This window comes from Rhinopithecus bieti, unplaced genomic scaffold, assembly GCF_001698545.2.
Source record: "Rhinopithecus bieti isolate Rb0 unplaced genomic scaffold, ASM169854v2 scaffold_14826, whole genome shotgun sequence".
Lineage (NCBI taxonomy): Eukaryota > Metazoa > Chordata > Mammalia > Primates > Cercopithecidae > Rhinopithecus > Rhinopithecus bieti.
In genome coordinates, this window is record NW_016808328.1 from 990,787 (window position 1) to 1,002,775 (window position 11,989).

Here is an 11,989-nt window from a genome sequence, read left to right on the forward strand (position 1 = left end):
CGCCATCTATTGTTCAACTGAGGTGTGAAAGAAGTTGAAATCCACCTCTAAGCCTGGGGGTGCCACATCCGTTCACTTATTCACTCACATTTACTGAGGATTACTCTGTAAATGGCCACGTACTGGGTGCTGAGGACAAAAAGGTGAAGGCCACTGCCATTCATGTGGCTACACTGTTCTGTCCCCTTTCAGTCCCTGCCCTTGAAAGTTCCCAATTCTTGCTGACCTTCTGGAAAAGCCTAGCAAAATAACACCAAATAACGGTGAGATAATTTCCCTTCAAGACTTTCACTAGGTCAGTTGTTCTAACCTTTTTAGGAGGCAAAAGGAATAGACAGAGGGAGGCAGCCAGCCAGGATTATTTGCTGCATTTTAGATGGGAAAGGTGAGTTCCAGAGAGGAGGGAAGGCAAGAGAGGGAAAGGAACTCAATTATTTAAGTCAGGACTTGTGCCTTTTTATTCTCATACACGCCTCGTGAGGTGGCTATTTTTATCATCATTTTATATGCGCAAAAACTGACAGGTTAAGGAGCTCATCCAAGGCACCCAATCTATAGGTGGCAGACCTGGGCTTTAAACACAGGTGTGATCTTGGAACTAAGCTCTCAGCCTGCTGACTCAGCAACAACACTGTAGGTCAATAGTGGATTTGGGAACCTCCTGCTTCCCAGTCCTCTGCCTGGTCTTCCAGGCCAACAGTTTTACAACTTGGACACGCATCAGAATCACCTGGAGGGCCTGTGAAAACACATAACGCTGAGCCGTACCCCCAGTTTCTGCTTCAGTAGGTCTAGGGTGGGGCTGAGAATTTGCATTTTTAACTAGTTCCCAGGTGATGATGATGATGATGCTGGCCCACGGGCCACAGTTTGAGAACACTGTTCTAAGTGTTCTCTTTCAAAATAATGACTCCCTCTTCCCCCTAACGATTCCAAAGGTAACATAGGTTTGTAAAATACAACAAATACATAAAATGTGGAACCTACAGAAAAACAGGAAGAATGGAATTCATCCACATTCTTCTGCTCAGAAATAACCACTCTTAACAGTTTGGCGTATTTCTCTGCCTTCTTTTCAGAGTCTAAGCACAGAGGAAGCAGTGTGGCTTATGGCTGCTCAGCTAAGACACGGTCATAATCCCAGTGCTTCCGTGAAACCTTGGGCAAGCCTGAACCAAGTCTGGGTCCCCTCTTCGGCAAAACTGCATTTACACTCCCATCCCTCATTAGTTCGTTGGGAGGGTTAAAGAAGAGCGTGTATTTATCAAGGACTCGACACAATGTCAGATGCGGAGTCAGCGCTCTATAAATGTTGGCTGTCATTTTTGTTCTATCATAAGAGAAAGCTGGATGATCCCATTTGGGTTTCAGCCCTGTTGCCCCTCTTCACTCCTCCGGTGGTTCAGTGGGAGCTCTGCCGACCGCCTGGCTGCGGCCACTCACTGCTGGGACTGCGCGGCCTGCCCCTGGCCTGGGTCCGAGCGCCTGTCCGCTCCCAGCAGCTGGTGGAGCCGCAGGACCCCCGCGCAGCCCGGGCCGCCGCCGTTAGGGTTGGCTCAAGCCTCTCGGCCCAGTCTGCCAGTTTTACAGCCCGAACTCAAAGAGGGCTTTTAACTTTTCATTCAGCAGCAGCGTAGCTCCAACTTTTAATAACACACCTCGTGCACGACAAAAATTTGCTCCTGGCAATCATGGTTTCGACCACAAAACCACAGCGGGAAGGCGTTCCTGGTTAACTCTTTCAGTGCTCCAGGCAGTCTGGAGCCGGCGCTCCTGGAGATCAGATAGACCGGCGGCGGCGGCCGCGGTCAGGACTGCGACGCTTCTCGTCCCCATCCCCCAACCGAGTCGCGCCTCTGCCAGGCTGCGAGGAGACTCCAGGCGGCGGCGGTGGGGCCCAGAGAGCACGGAGCGAGGCTGCGGGGGATGCTCCTGCCTCGGTGCCTTAGACCTACTGTGTGCCAAGCCCCTTTGCGGCGAAACTCTACTGGGCTGTCAACGGGGCCTGCCTGGAGGGCCGGGGGATGGCAGGCGCTCCAGCGGGCAACAGGAGGTCACCAGCGAGGTCGCCAGCAGCTCCAATTCCCCGGGGCCCCAACGCACCTTCAGGAAAACCCGACAGCAGGCAGGTCGCGGGCTCTAGCTGTTTTCCCGCGATACCCGGGCGGTCGGCAGCGACTTCCGGCGCCCTCGGCCGCAGCCCAGGATCCTTTGCGCCCTGCGGTAGCCCGGGGCCGCCCGGGGCTGCCCAGGGCTGCGGGCTCCAGGTACCCAGAGCCCTGCGACCACATGAAAGGCCCGGCGTTCAGCACCCGCCAACCACCGCCAGCTGGTTTCTAACTACACCGCCGGGGCCTCCATGCTTCTCAGGGACCAGCCTTCGAAGTGCCGCCTTACACCCGGGGCCTGCCCACCGGGCGGGCGCGGATGGAGCTCCTGGTCCACATTGGGGAGCTCACAGTTGTTCCTGCCAGGTAGGTGTTACAGACGGATGAGCAGAATGAGAGTCAGGGACGACAAACAAATTCACCAGGATCCTGCTGTTGGTAAGTGGCAGAATTTAGAGTGACAGGCAAGTCTCACTTTTTCCACTATATCAAGGCCTGGCCAGAGTTGGCCATTCCGTGAGGGCCCAAGCTATAAGCTATGGCTAGTCCTCTTGGCACTTTTTAGGAGAATGCCGAGGCCGCAGCAGCAACAGCAGCTCAGAACTTGCAAGCCAAGCACCGGGTGTCCTCCCCTTATCAGTAGGGGCAGCTGAGCCCCCAGGCTCTGCCATTGTAATCTCAAATGGTGGCTTGGAGTCCGCTTGCAATTACTCAGCAGGCAGCTGGCTTTCCCTCACCCCACCCCAAACTGAGAAGCCTCAACTGTCAGCGGATCTGACTTCAAATCCAAACCATCAGGGAGGAGAAAAGCAGGAAATCTTTCTGTTCAAGTAACCCAGCTTCAGAACACATACCCCCTAACGTACAGCAATGAATAGATTCTGTCTGTAGCCTCCGCAGTTTTAGCCAGCAAATTTAAGTGGGATGGAAACACATCTCAAAGATTTTTTTGTGTGTTCAAAGTATGGAAAAATAAGAGGTTCGGGAATGCTCATTGGTTATTTCTACATGAAGGAACAATGGTGTTACTAGCGTGTTCTCCACCAGCCTTAAAAGCAATCAGTATTCTAAAGTTGTCAAATCCCCTAACCACCCCATGAGGTGGATACTACTGTTGGCCACAATTTACACGTGAGGATTAAGTGACTTGCTCAACATCACACAGCTGTAAGTGCTGGAGCTGGGACTCGAACCCAGGTGTCAGCACCAATGCTCCTGCTCTTATTCTCGTTGTGGTCCAATTGTCAATACATTGTCAACCCCGAGAAATTCATTCAAAAGAAATGAAATGTGCCTGTTAAACCAAGTGATTGTGCTGTGAACATGAAGACCTGAAGGGCTAGCTAGAACATAGAATCCTGTCTGCAATCAGGACCTGGCACTGCTCTGCACACAGATCTTCAAGTTCTTAAAACAGTCTGTTGAGGAGCAGTTAGAAAAAAGATGGTACAATCCTTGCCTCTGCCCACTCACCTCTGAGGGTGGCAGGAAAAGGAGAGCCTGTGTTTAAAGGGTTCCGGCTTCTCCTGCCAGCTCCCTGAACCCAATCTAAAGCAGTCCAGATCCCAGCCTCATCCTACCTTCTCTAAGGTCTGGACCCCAAGAAGGACACCATGGTGAAGATGAGCATCAGTCAGTCAGGATCTTAAATCTCAGATGTGGGCAGGAAAGCACATGCATCCTGCCAGCCAACAGAGGTGACCTACCAAAAATCCCTTCTCAGCTTCCCTAGCCTTAGAACTGCCTCTGAATAAGATGAACAACATTGTACTGAACACATTTTTAGACCATAGCTTTATGCTAAGCATTTTCCAGCATTTATCACACTTAACTCTTTCAAGAATTCTACAAAGCATTCTTGTACCTGTTTTCCAGATGAGGAAAATGAAGCCCAGAAAAATTGAGATCACCCAGGGACAGAGCCTGGATTTGAACTTAGGTCAAGCCCACTACAGAGAGTACACATGCTTCACCACCACGCTGTAACCTTCCCACTTGGGACTGTTCGAGCCCACTAAACAAGTCCCTTTAGAGAAACTCAACTCTGTCTAAGACAGCTCTTAGAACTACCTCAAAGAAGTTCCTTTTGGCAAGAAGATAGAAAGCCTGGATGGGACTGGGATTGTCTGATTTCCAAGGCCCCTTCAGAGGATCAAAAAGTGGTGCCAGAAACCTTCACAGTTTCAGTCTTGTGTTTCCCTGCCTGGCTCGAAACTGCTCAGCAAAGAGAATGAGAAAAACTATTTTCCCAGGGAAACACTCACCTCTAGCTTGAGACTGGGGCTTGCCTTGACACGCCAAAGTAAGATCGTCAGCCCATTCATTTACCCTTACAAATTGCTCTGTGAATCCCGGTGCCGGCCTCCCCGCTCTTCCCCCTCCAGGAAACCCCATCCAGCCTCCACGCCCCGAGAGCGGCAGGTATCCACCGATGTTTACTCACTCAAGTTCATTCGACATCTTCCTGCTCCCAGGCTCCGACGATCAGCACTGAGGCTCTGCTGACCGCTTGTCTCTAATTCTTGCCTGACACAGACATTCTCTGCCCAGGGAAGTGTTTGATTTATGTTGAGGTTTGGGTGTCGAGATTTTGCTGACAGGTAGGTTCCCAGCAGCGCTGGCGCCGATTGGCTACAGGTACAGGTGCCCGCGACTGGAGGTATACCTCAACAGGTGCAGCTGTTAACTCTTAGCCCGCCGAGGAGGGCGGAGCTATGGGGGACTGGCTGGGTGGAGCTGGCCAATTCCTTCCTTGGTGAGGGGGTGGGGGGTGGAGATGAGGGAGGAGGGATGGAGAAAAAAATGTTGGAAAGAAGCAAGATAACTAGAGGAAAAGTACAGGGACAAACAGATAACTTGGCTTAAAGGAAAACTTGATTCCTGTTTCTAGCCGTCCCAGATACCCAGAAACATCCCCACCCGCACGTTTCTTTGCCCCCTCCTTCTGTACCACTGGGGAATTCTCAAAGGCGAGAGCAACTTTTCCCAGGTACATCTTTGTATAAGTTCCCTTTTTTTCGGTTTCCCCTTTAAGATAATACTTATAAATAATCTTTTACAGTTACTCAAGTGACTTCTTTTGGTTCTTAGAGTAACCCACTGTGATAGATTTATTATCACTTCCCCCTTCCTCTTCAACACACATTTTACAGATGAGGGAGGAAATGGAGACCAGAGAGGCAAAGTGCCTTGCCCAAGGGCACAGCTAGCAAGGTCCCAGCCCAGATCCAATCTGCGGTCATCTCACTCCAAGTCTGGCTGCCCCTTGGGCTGAAGTCAGTGGCCTCAATTCAGCAGACATCCATTGAGTACCTGTTGTGTGCCAGACCTACTCTGGGTTCTGGAGAAACTGAGGCCAGAAAAACAGGGTTACTGTTCTAGAGGAGTTTACAAGAGTTAAACAAGGGTTTATCTGGGGTGATGTGTGTTGGTGGCAGGGGTGGGGAGTAAAGGAGACCAGGCTTTTATTGGGTGTGAAGGGGGTGTGGGCAAGCCACATACCTCTGCTTAGCACAGAAGGGATAGAAAAGTTGAAGGTGCCTCCGAAGCCTCAGCCAGCTGGTCATTTCACAGGCGCCAAGTACTTCGTTCTGTATGGGGAACTTGGGAGAAATTCAATGCCTGATAGATGAAGTAATTGTGGAGTAATTGCTGTGAGCTGTCTTCTATGAAGAACAAGCTTGGTAAACCCCAGAATATCCACAAACACAAACAGGAGAATGTTAGAGCTTTTTAAAGAGCTTCTTCCAGGATTAGTTTGAAATTAAATCTAAGCCAGAGATCTTGGCATCTTTGTTTCCCTCTCTCTCTCTTTCAATTCTCCCCTCCCCCACCCTTCCCTTTTTGGCAAATTATCTCTTTGCTGTATCTTCCTGGGAACCTCGACTTGGCCCACTCCTCTCTCTCTCTTCTCTGGGAACGGCAAATGAGGTTTCAGCTACTCCTGCCAATTTATGGAGGTTTTTCAGGGTAAAGTCGGAATTCAAAGGAGCCCTCTTGGGGTGGGGTCAGGGCTCTGGAGAGGGGGTACTGGGTTTGAGAACTCTGGGAGGTTGGTTTCTCCCTGGAGGCTGTGTTGGGGGAAGCCCAGGGGACCCTAATAAATAATAGTAAATAATTGCTAATAAAGCCACCTCCTCAGAACAGCTCTCTTCAGTCACCCTTGTAAATAAAGTAGACATTCAATCACTCTGGATCACACTACTGTTTGTTCTCTGCAGAGCCCTTATGACTTATGATATAATGTAATATGACCTATGATATTTTTCTAATTGTTTATTGTCTTTCTTCCCTTCCTCTGGAATGTAAACTCCGTAAGAGCAAAGACTTTGTTTCGCTCACTGTGGAATCTCCAGTGTCTAGCACCTAGTAGGTGCTTCATATACCACAGGCACCGGGCATTGTGCTAAGCCTTTGCATGCATTGTCTCACCTAATCCTTACAGCAACCCTGGGAGAAAGACACTTTTGATATCTCCATTTTATAGATGAGGAAACTGCGGTACAGAATACTGAAGTAAACTACTCAAGCTGCAGAGCTAGGCGGTGGTAAAGCTAGAGCTGGGATTTAATCCGAGAGCAGAGCCTGGGTACCCAACCACTTCACAGAGGTTATTGGTGGCCGAAGGGCTATTTGGTGCCAACTGTAACTGCAAAACTTGTTGCAGTCCAAAGGATGGCACACTCCTCTGTATGTACCTGTCTGCCCACCTCTTGGAAGGCTGTGGAGTTTCTGTCAGCCGTGTTGCAACCCACAGGTGAAGGGCTGTGGGGTGACTCATGCTGGCTGGGCTCAGGGGAGGCTGGGATTCCAGGTGGCGTGTCTGTGCTCGCTAGGCTTTTAAAAATGGTTCCTCTCCCTCTGCCTCTAGGTCTTGCCTCTTTCATCAACTGTACCCATCTTCAGAGATCAGCAGAGACCCAAATCACAGGGCAGAGGGTTTCTATGTCTCCACACACAGGAAGGCCACAGAAGTATCCTGGATGGGATAGAAGGACTGGTGGTCTGGGCTAGGTAGGCAGGGATGCCATGAGCCAGTTTGTAAGGTCACCAGACCCCTCAATAGGAGTTACACCTCCCGGGCAGGAGGTACAAGTGCTGTTCCAGGCCTTCATCCCAACAACCCAGAGATGCCAGGCCTTTAAAGAGATGCCCCCATGCTTTGTTGCTGCCCCCTTCCTGCTCCCGTGGGGCTAAGCAAGGCTGGCACCTACTTCCCCTTCATGGATCAGCACAGCTCTTGGTTCCTCTGCAGAGGAGATTTAAAACAGAACAGCTATTCCAAAAACAAAACAACAAAATAAAGTTTAAAAAAACATAAACAGAGACCAGCCGATTACATGTAACATAATAATTATATCCACAATAACGACAGTAAATAATGAGGGCTGCTGTTTAGTTAGCGTTTGTATTTTGCAAGCACTGTGCTAAGACTTACCTATGTGATAAGATAGTATTGTTCTGAGACTCACAGGCCTCCTTTCAAATCTCAGCCCAACCACCTACTAGCTACATGACGTCAGGCAAGTGGCTATAGCTCTTTGAGCCTCAGTTTCCTCACCTGTAAAGTGTATATAAAAACTGTATTCCCCCCTTATGGGGTTATTGTGAGGAGAAAATGAGATAATGCGTGTGAAGCACATTATCTGTACCTGGCATCTAGCACTCAATACTTGTTAGAAAAGCCTTTTTTTTTTCTTATTTCTCATTTAAATCTAACGAGGACGGTATTAACCTTATTTCACAAGTGAAGAAACTGAGACTCAGAGGTTAAATGATTTGTTGGAAGTCAAAAGTTAGCTGGGTGCAGTGGCTCATGCCAATAATTCCAGCACTTTAGGAGGCAGGCAGATCACTTGAGATCAGGAGTTTGAGACCAGCCTGGCCAACATGGTGAAACCCTGTCTCTACTAAGAAAACAAAAATCAGCCGGGCATGGTGGTATATACCTGTAACGCCAGCTACTTGGAAGGCTGAGGCAGGAGGATTGCTTGAACCTGAGAGGCGGAGGTTGCAGTGAACCAAAATTGCGCCACTGCACTCAGCCTGGGCAAACAGTGAGATTCTTTAAAAGAAAAAAAAAAGCTAATAAATTAAAGAATTGAGATTTGAACCTACATCTTTCTGATTCCATTCTTGCAGGACTGGACTAAGTTAGGGAGTGCCCTGGGCTCAAGTTCTGCCTGGCCTTTGGCCACTTACTGTGTGACTGAGTAAATTCTCGCCTCTCAGAGCCTCAATTTCCCCCTCTATAAGACCAGATTAGTGAATCACTGTAAGGGTGGAGTTCCCTATCAAAATCATCTTGATTTGCTTTTCTAGATTACTGATGTTCTTTCTCCAGACATTACGATCTGCCCTCTTGGAGGATTGCACAGTCCTTCATCCCTCCCCTCCTTTCCACGATCATGCCTGTCCAGAAACCGCTGTTCCCAAAGAGTATGACACTTCTCCTTGGCACGCTGGGGAGCAGTAAAAGTTAGGGCCACTGTAAGTGAGCCCTGAGAGCCAGGGCTCCTGTGTGTGTCTATGAAAGTGGTGTACTGAACAACGGCGGCATCGTTTACCAGACGGGACACGCGCTGCTGAACACGAGGACCCTGCTGACTCGTCGTCCTTTTCTAACACTTGAATGCTTTCTCATTATCCAGAACTCTTAATGCAAATCTGTTGACCTATATTCAAATATTGAAAGAACATATACCCATATGTCAACAGTGCTTCTCTGTGGGCACTGAAATACCAGGATTTCAGTATTTTCCCTGTCTTCCCCCAAATGGGCTACATTGAACTTGCATTGCTTTTGTAATTAGAAATTCTATACAAAGCCCCAGTTTAAATGTCATTAAACCAAAATAATTTCCCATTGACAAATGACCATTGTGTCCCCATCCTTCCTGGGGCAAGGGCAGGGATGAAGAGAGTGAAGACTGAGTCCTTGCCCAGAGATCCCCAGGAGGCACAGGAATGGAGATGGGGGGCTGTCTGGCTTACAGGCTCTCAGCAGTGAGCTTAGCTATCTGATCTCATTTTGATTTTCCAATTAAAATTACTATCATTTATTGAGCACTTAACGCTGTAATGCTAGCTGTAGATGCTCTATCCCATTCCTACCTGTAAAATGGGGTCACATGGTTGGCCAAGTTACTGAAGAACGTCAGCTCTGAGGGTGACTGCCTGAGGCCTTGGACAAGCAACTTCACTTCCTTCTACCTCAGTTTGTCCTCAGCAAAATGATTGCTGTGAGAATTAGATAACAGTGTCCACAGTATATGTCAGGCACTGTTCTAGGGCTTGACATATATATCATGTAATTCAAGAGGCCTGTGAAGTAGCCCCCATAAGTATCCCTGTTTTACAGAAGACGTTAACAGTCCCAAAGCGGTGGTGATATAACATCTAAGGTCACCTGGCTCTCCCCTTAGTGACAGAGATGAAATCAAATCGAAGTTGGCCTGATCCCAAAGTTGTGGACATAGTCCTTTCAAGCTTCCTACTCCCTTTCTGGAACAAGGTCTAGGATAGATAAATAGAAGGGAGACGGGAGGGAGGGAGGGAGGGAAGAAAAGCAGATAGGTTAGTTGATAGTATCTGCAAGGCAGATAGGATTTGTAAGCTTCTGGAGGGCAGAAACCATACAAGGAAAAATAAATCTCATATAGCACTTGTCCTGTGTCTCAACATAATAGGTGTTCAATAAATGTTTGTTGAATAAATCAAAAACGGATGAATGAATATAATCTCACACATTACTGACATTTTGGGCAAATTAGGTATTGCCTTCTACCCCACCCCCCACCACTACCCAAGGGAAGACCTCCAAAGTTTGAGTTCCTCTACTCCCTCTTACTGTCATGCACCAGTGCCTTCTCTTTGCACCCATGACTTCATGTCTATAAGTAATTTCCCATCATACTTCAGTGGAGTCAGCCTGGGGATTAAATTAAATGAGATATTGACATAAAACCTATGGCAAATAGGTACCCAATAAAAGGTAGCTGGTGTTATAGGGAGCAACCAGCTTAGAAAAAAGGCCTCTCAGCCACTTCCCATTTCCAGCCCCAGTGCACAGCTAACTTCACAGCATTCAGCCCTCAACCTCCCTTAGAAACAGTCCCTGCTAGATGCAGAGCTCTTTTCAAAGTGTTTTCCTGTGCTTCCTCTCCTCTGATCCATACAGCTGCCCCCGGAGGAGGGGACAAGAGTGCATGGTTGTCCCCATTTGTTAGACAGACTGAGGTTCAGAGAGAGTGCCCCTGGTTAAGTGTAGAACTTTGGATTGACCCTTGACTTTTCAGAGAAAGCGTTACCCTAGATACCATTATGGGTCCTAAGGGGTCACAGAAGTGCTGTCCTGGGCACTCACTCAAAGCTCATTAAAATATTCTGTAGCATTTCATTTGAACGTTCACCATTTAAAGTAAAAGCTTCATTATAATGTTCTTAAGCAGAGGGATAGGTCACACACCCTACATAGAGAATATGACCCTTTTTTTTGAGACGTAGTTTCGTTCTTGTTGTCCAGGTTGGAGTACAATGGCGTGATCTTGGCTCACCACAACCTCCCCTCAGCCTCCCTAGTAGCTGGGATTACAGGCATGTGCCGCCACACCCAACTAATTTTCTATTTTTTGTAGAGACGGGGTTTCTCCATGTTGGTCAGGCTGGTCTCAAACTTCCAACCTCAGGTGATCCGCCCGCCTCGGCCTCCCAAAGTGCTGGAATTACAGTCATGAGCCACCGCACCAGGCCATGAGAATATGGCCCTTCTTTGAAGGCGTGGATGGACCTGGAAGTTGTGCATGCAGAGCAGCAGGACATGAAAAGGGCAGCTCTCAGGCCCTTTTATATTCTGTACTTTAGATTGTTATCACAGTGCTTCCAATAACACCACCTACATTCCTTCCTGGAGCTTTCTTGGACATGAGGAATCATGGAGTCTAAAGTCATCCTGAAAGCTCTTCCTAAAAATAAAAGTCTCTGAAAGCAAACAAGCAATTATTTTTTTTTTTCATTTATCCAGTTGATAAAGATGAAAGAAAATGCTAATCACAGTATTGGCAAGGGAAAACAAGCGTGCTCCTTGCTGGAAGGAGAGTGAGCCAGTCCAAGCTTTGGCTTTCAAGTTTAGCTCATCCTTTGATCTAGCAATTTCACTCATAGGAATTTTGTCTGAGCAAATAATCTGTGTGTGCAAAGAGTTACCTACAAGGATATGCGTCAGAGCATTGTTTATAATCCTGAAAAATTAGAATTAATAAAAATACCCTTCAGAGGAGATTCAGTGAAGTAAATTAAGATACCTGAATGTAGCTGCATGCCCCGCTACAGTTTAAAAGGATGCTACGGAGGCTTCCTGAGTACCATGGAAGTTATTTACTGTGCTTTCAGTACAGTTGTTAGCAATTATGTGTCCTTATGATGTTCCAGGCACTGGGCTTAGTGTTGGACCTCATACTATTCTCACAACCACCTTATGATGTAAGTACTATTACCTTTATTTGGAAAATGAGGCCCAGGAGTGAAACTTAACTAAGGTTATTTTCAGGGAGCTTCTGAGCTAAGTCTTGAATCTGGGTCTGATTCCCTACTTTTAAGTCTTCCGTTTACTTTTAGTAAATTAGTCCATTCCTCTTTTAAAAATCCATTTATATGAATAAAGAAAACAATAATTCACCCCAGGGAGTGATATTGGATATTGGGGTCAGTGGTGATTTTTTGCTTTATTTTTGTTTCTGTGGACATTATTTCTTCTGTTAATAGGAAAAAGAAACTTTATTTAAAAGTAACAAATCAGGCCGGGCGTGGTGGCTCAAGCCTGTAATCCCAGCCCTTTGGGAGGCCGAGACGGGCGGATCACGAGGTCAGGAGATCGAAACCAT

General features: G+C 47.7%; 2 protein-coding genes across 9 annotated transcripts in view; one reads left to right on the top strand and one right to left on the bottom strand.

Annotated features, from left to right (window-relative positions):
• The window catches only part of GRHL3 (grainyhead like transcription factor 3), a 40,980-nt gene extending 33,996 nt beyond the window's left edge, over window positions 1-6,984 (bottom strand). Inside the window, exon 1 of one of the 4 annotated variants that reach the window (XM_017886481.1) lies at window positions 4,552-6,984. In XM_017886481.1, the coding sequence (XP_017741970.1) occupies window positions 4,552-4,568 (17 nt within the window). In that variant the 5' untranslated portion in view covers window positions 4,569-6,984. Of the gene's footprint in view, window positions 1-987; window positions 1,075-2,103; window positions 2,180-4,551 lie in introns of those variants that run through there. The other 3 variants (XM_017886482.1, XM_017886480.1, XM_017886483.1) reach the window with 3 other exon arrangements.
• LOC108538423 (cuticle collagen 1-like) overlaps window positions 446-11,989 on the top strand; it is a 40,034-nt gene continuing 28,490 nt past the window's right edge. For 2 of the 5 annotated variants that reach the window (XM_017886494.1, XM_017886493.1), the window contains exon 1: window positions 446-2,474. In XM_017886494.1, the coding sequence (XP_017741983.1) occupies window positions 2,025-2,474 (450 nt within the window). In that variant the 5' untranslated portion in view covers window positions 446-2,024. Of the gene's footprint in view, window positions 2,475-3,983; window positions 4,709-6,978; window positions 7,150-11,989 lie in introns of those variants that run through there. The other 3 variants (XM_017886491.1, XM_017886492.1, XR_001888069.1) reach the window with 3 other exon arrangements.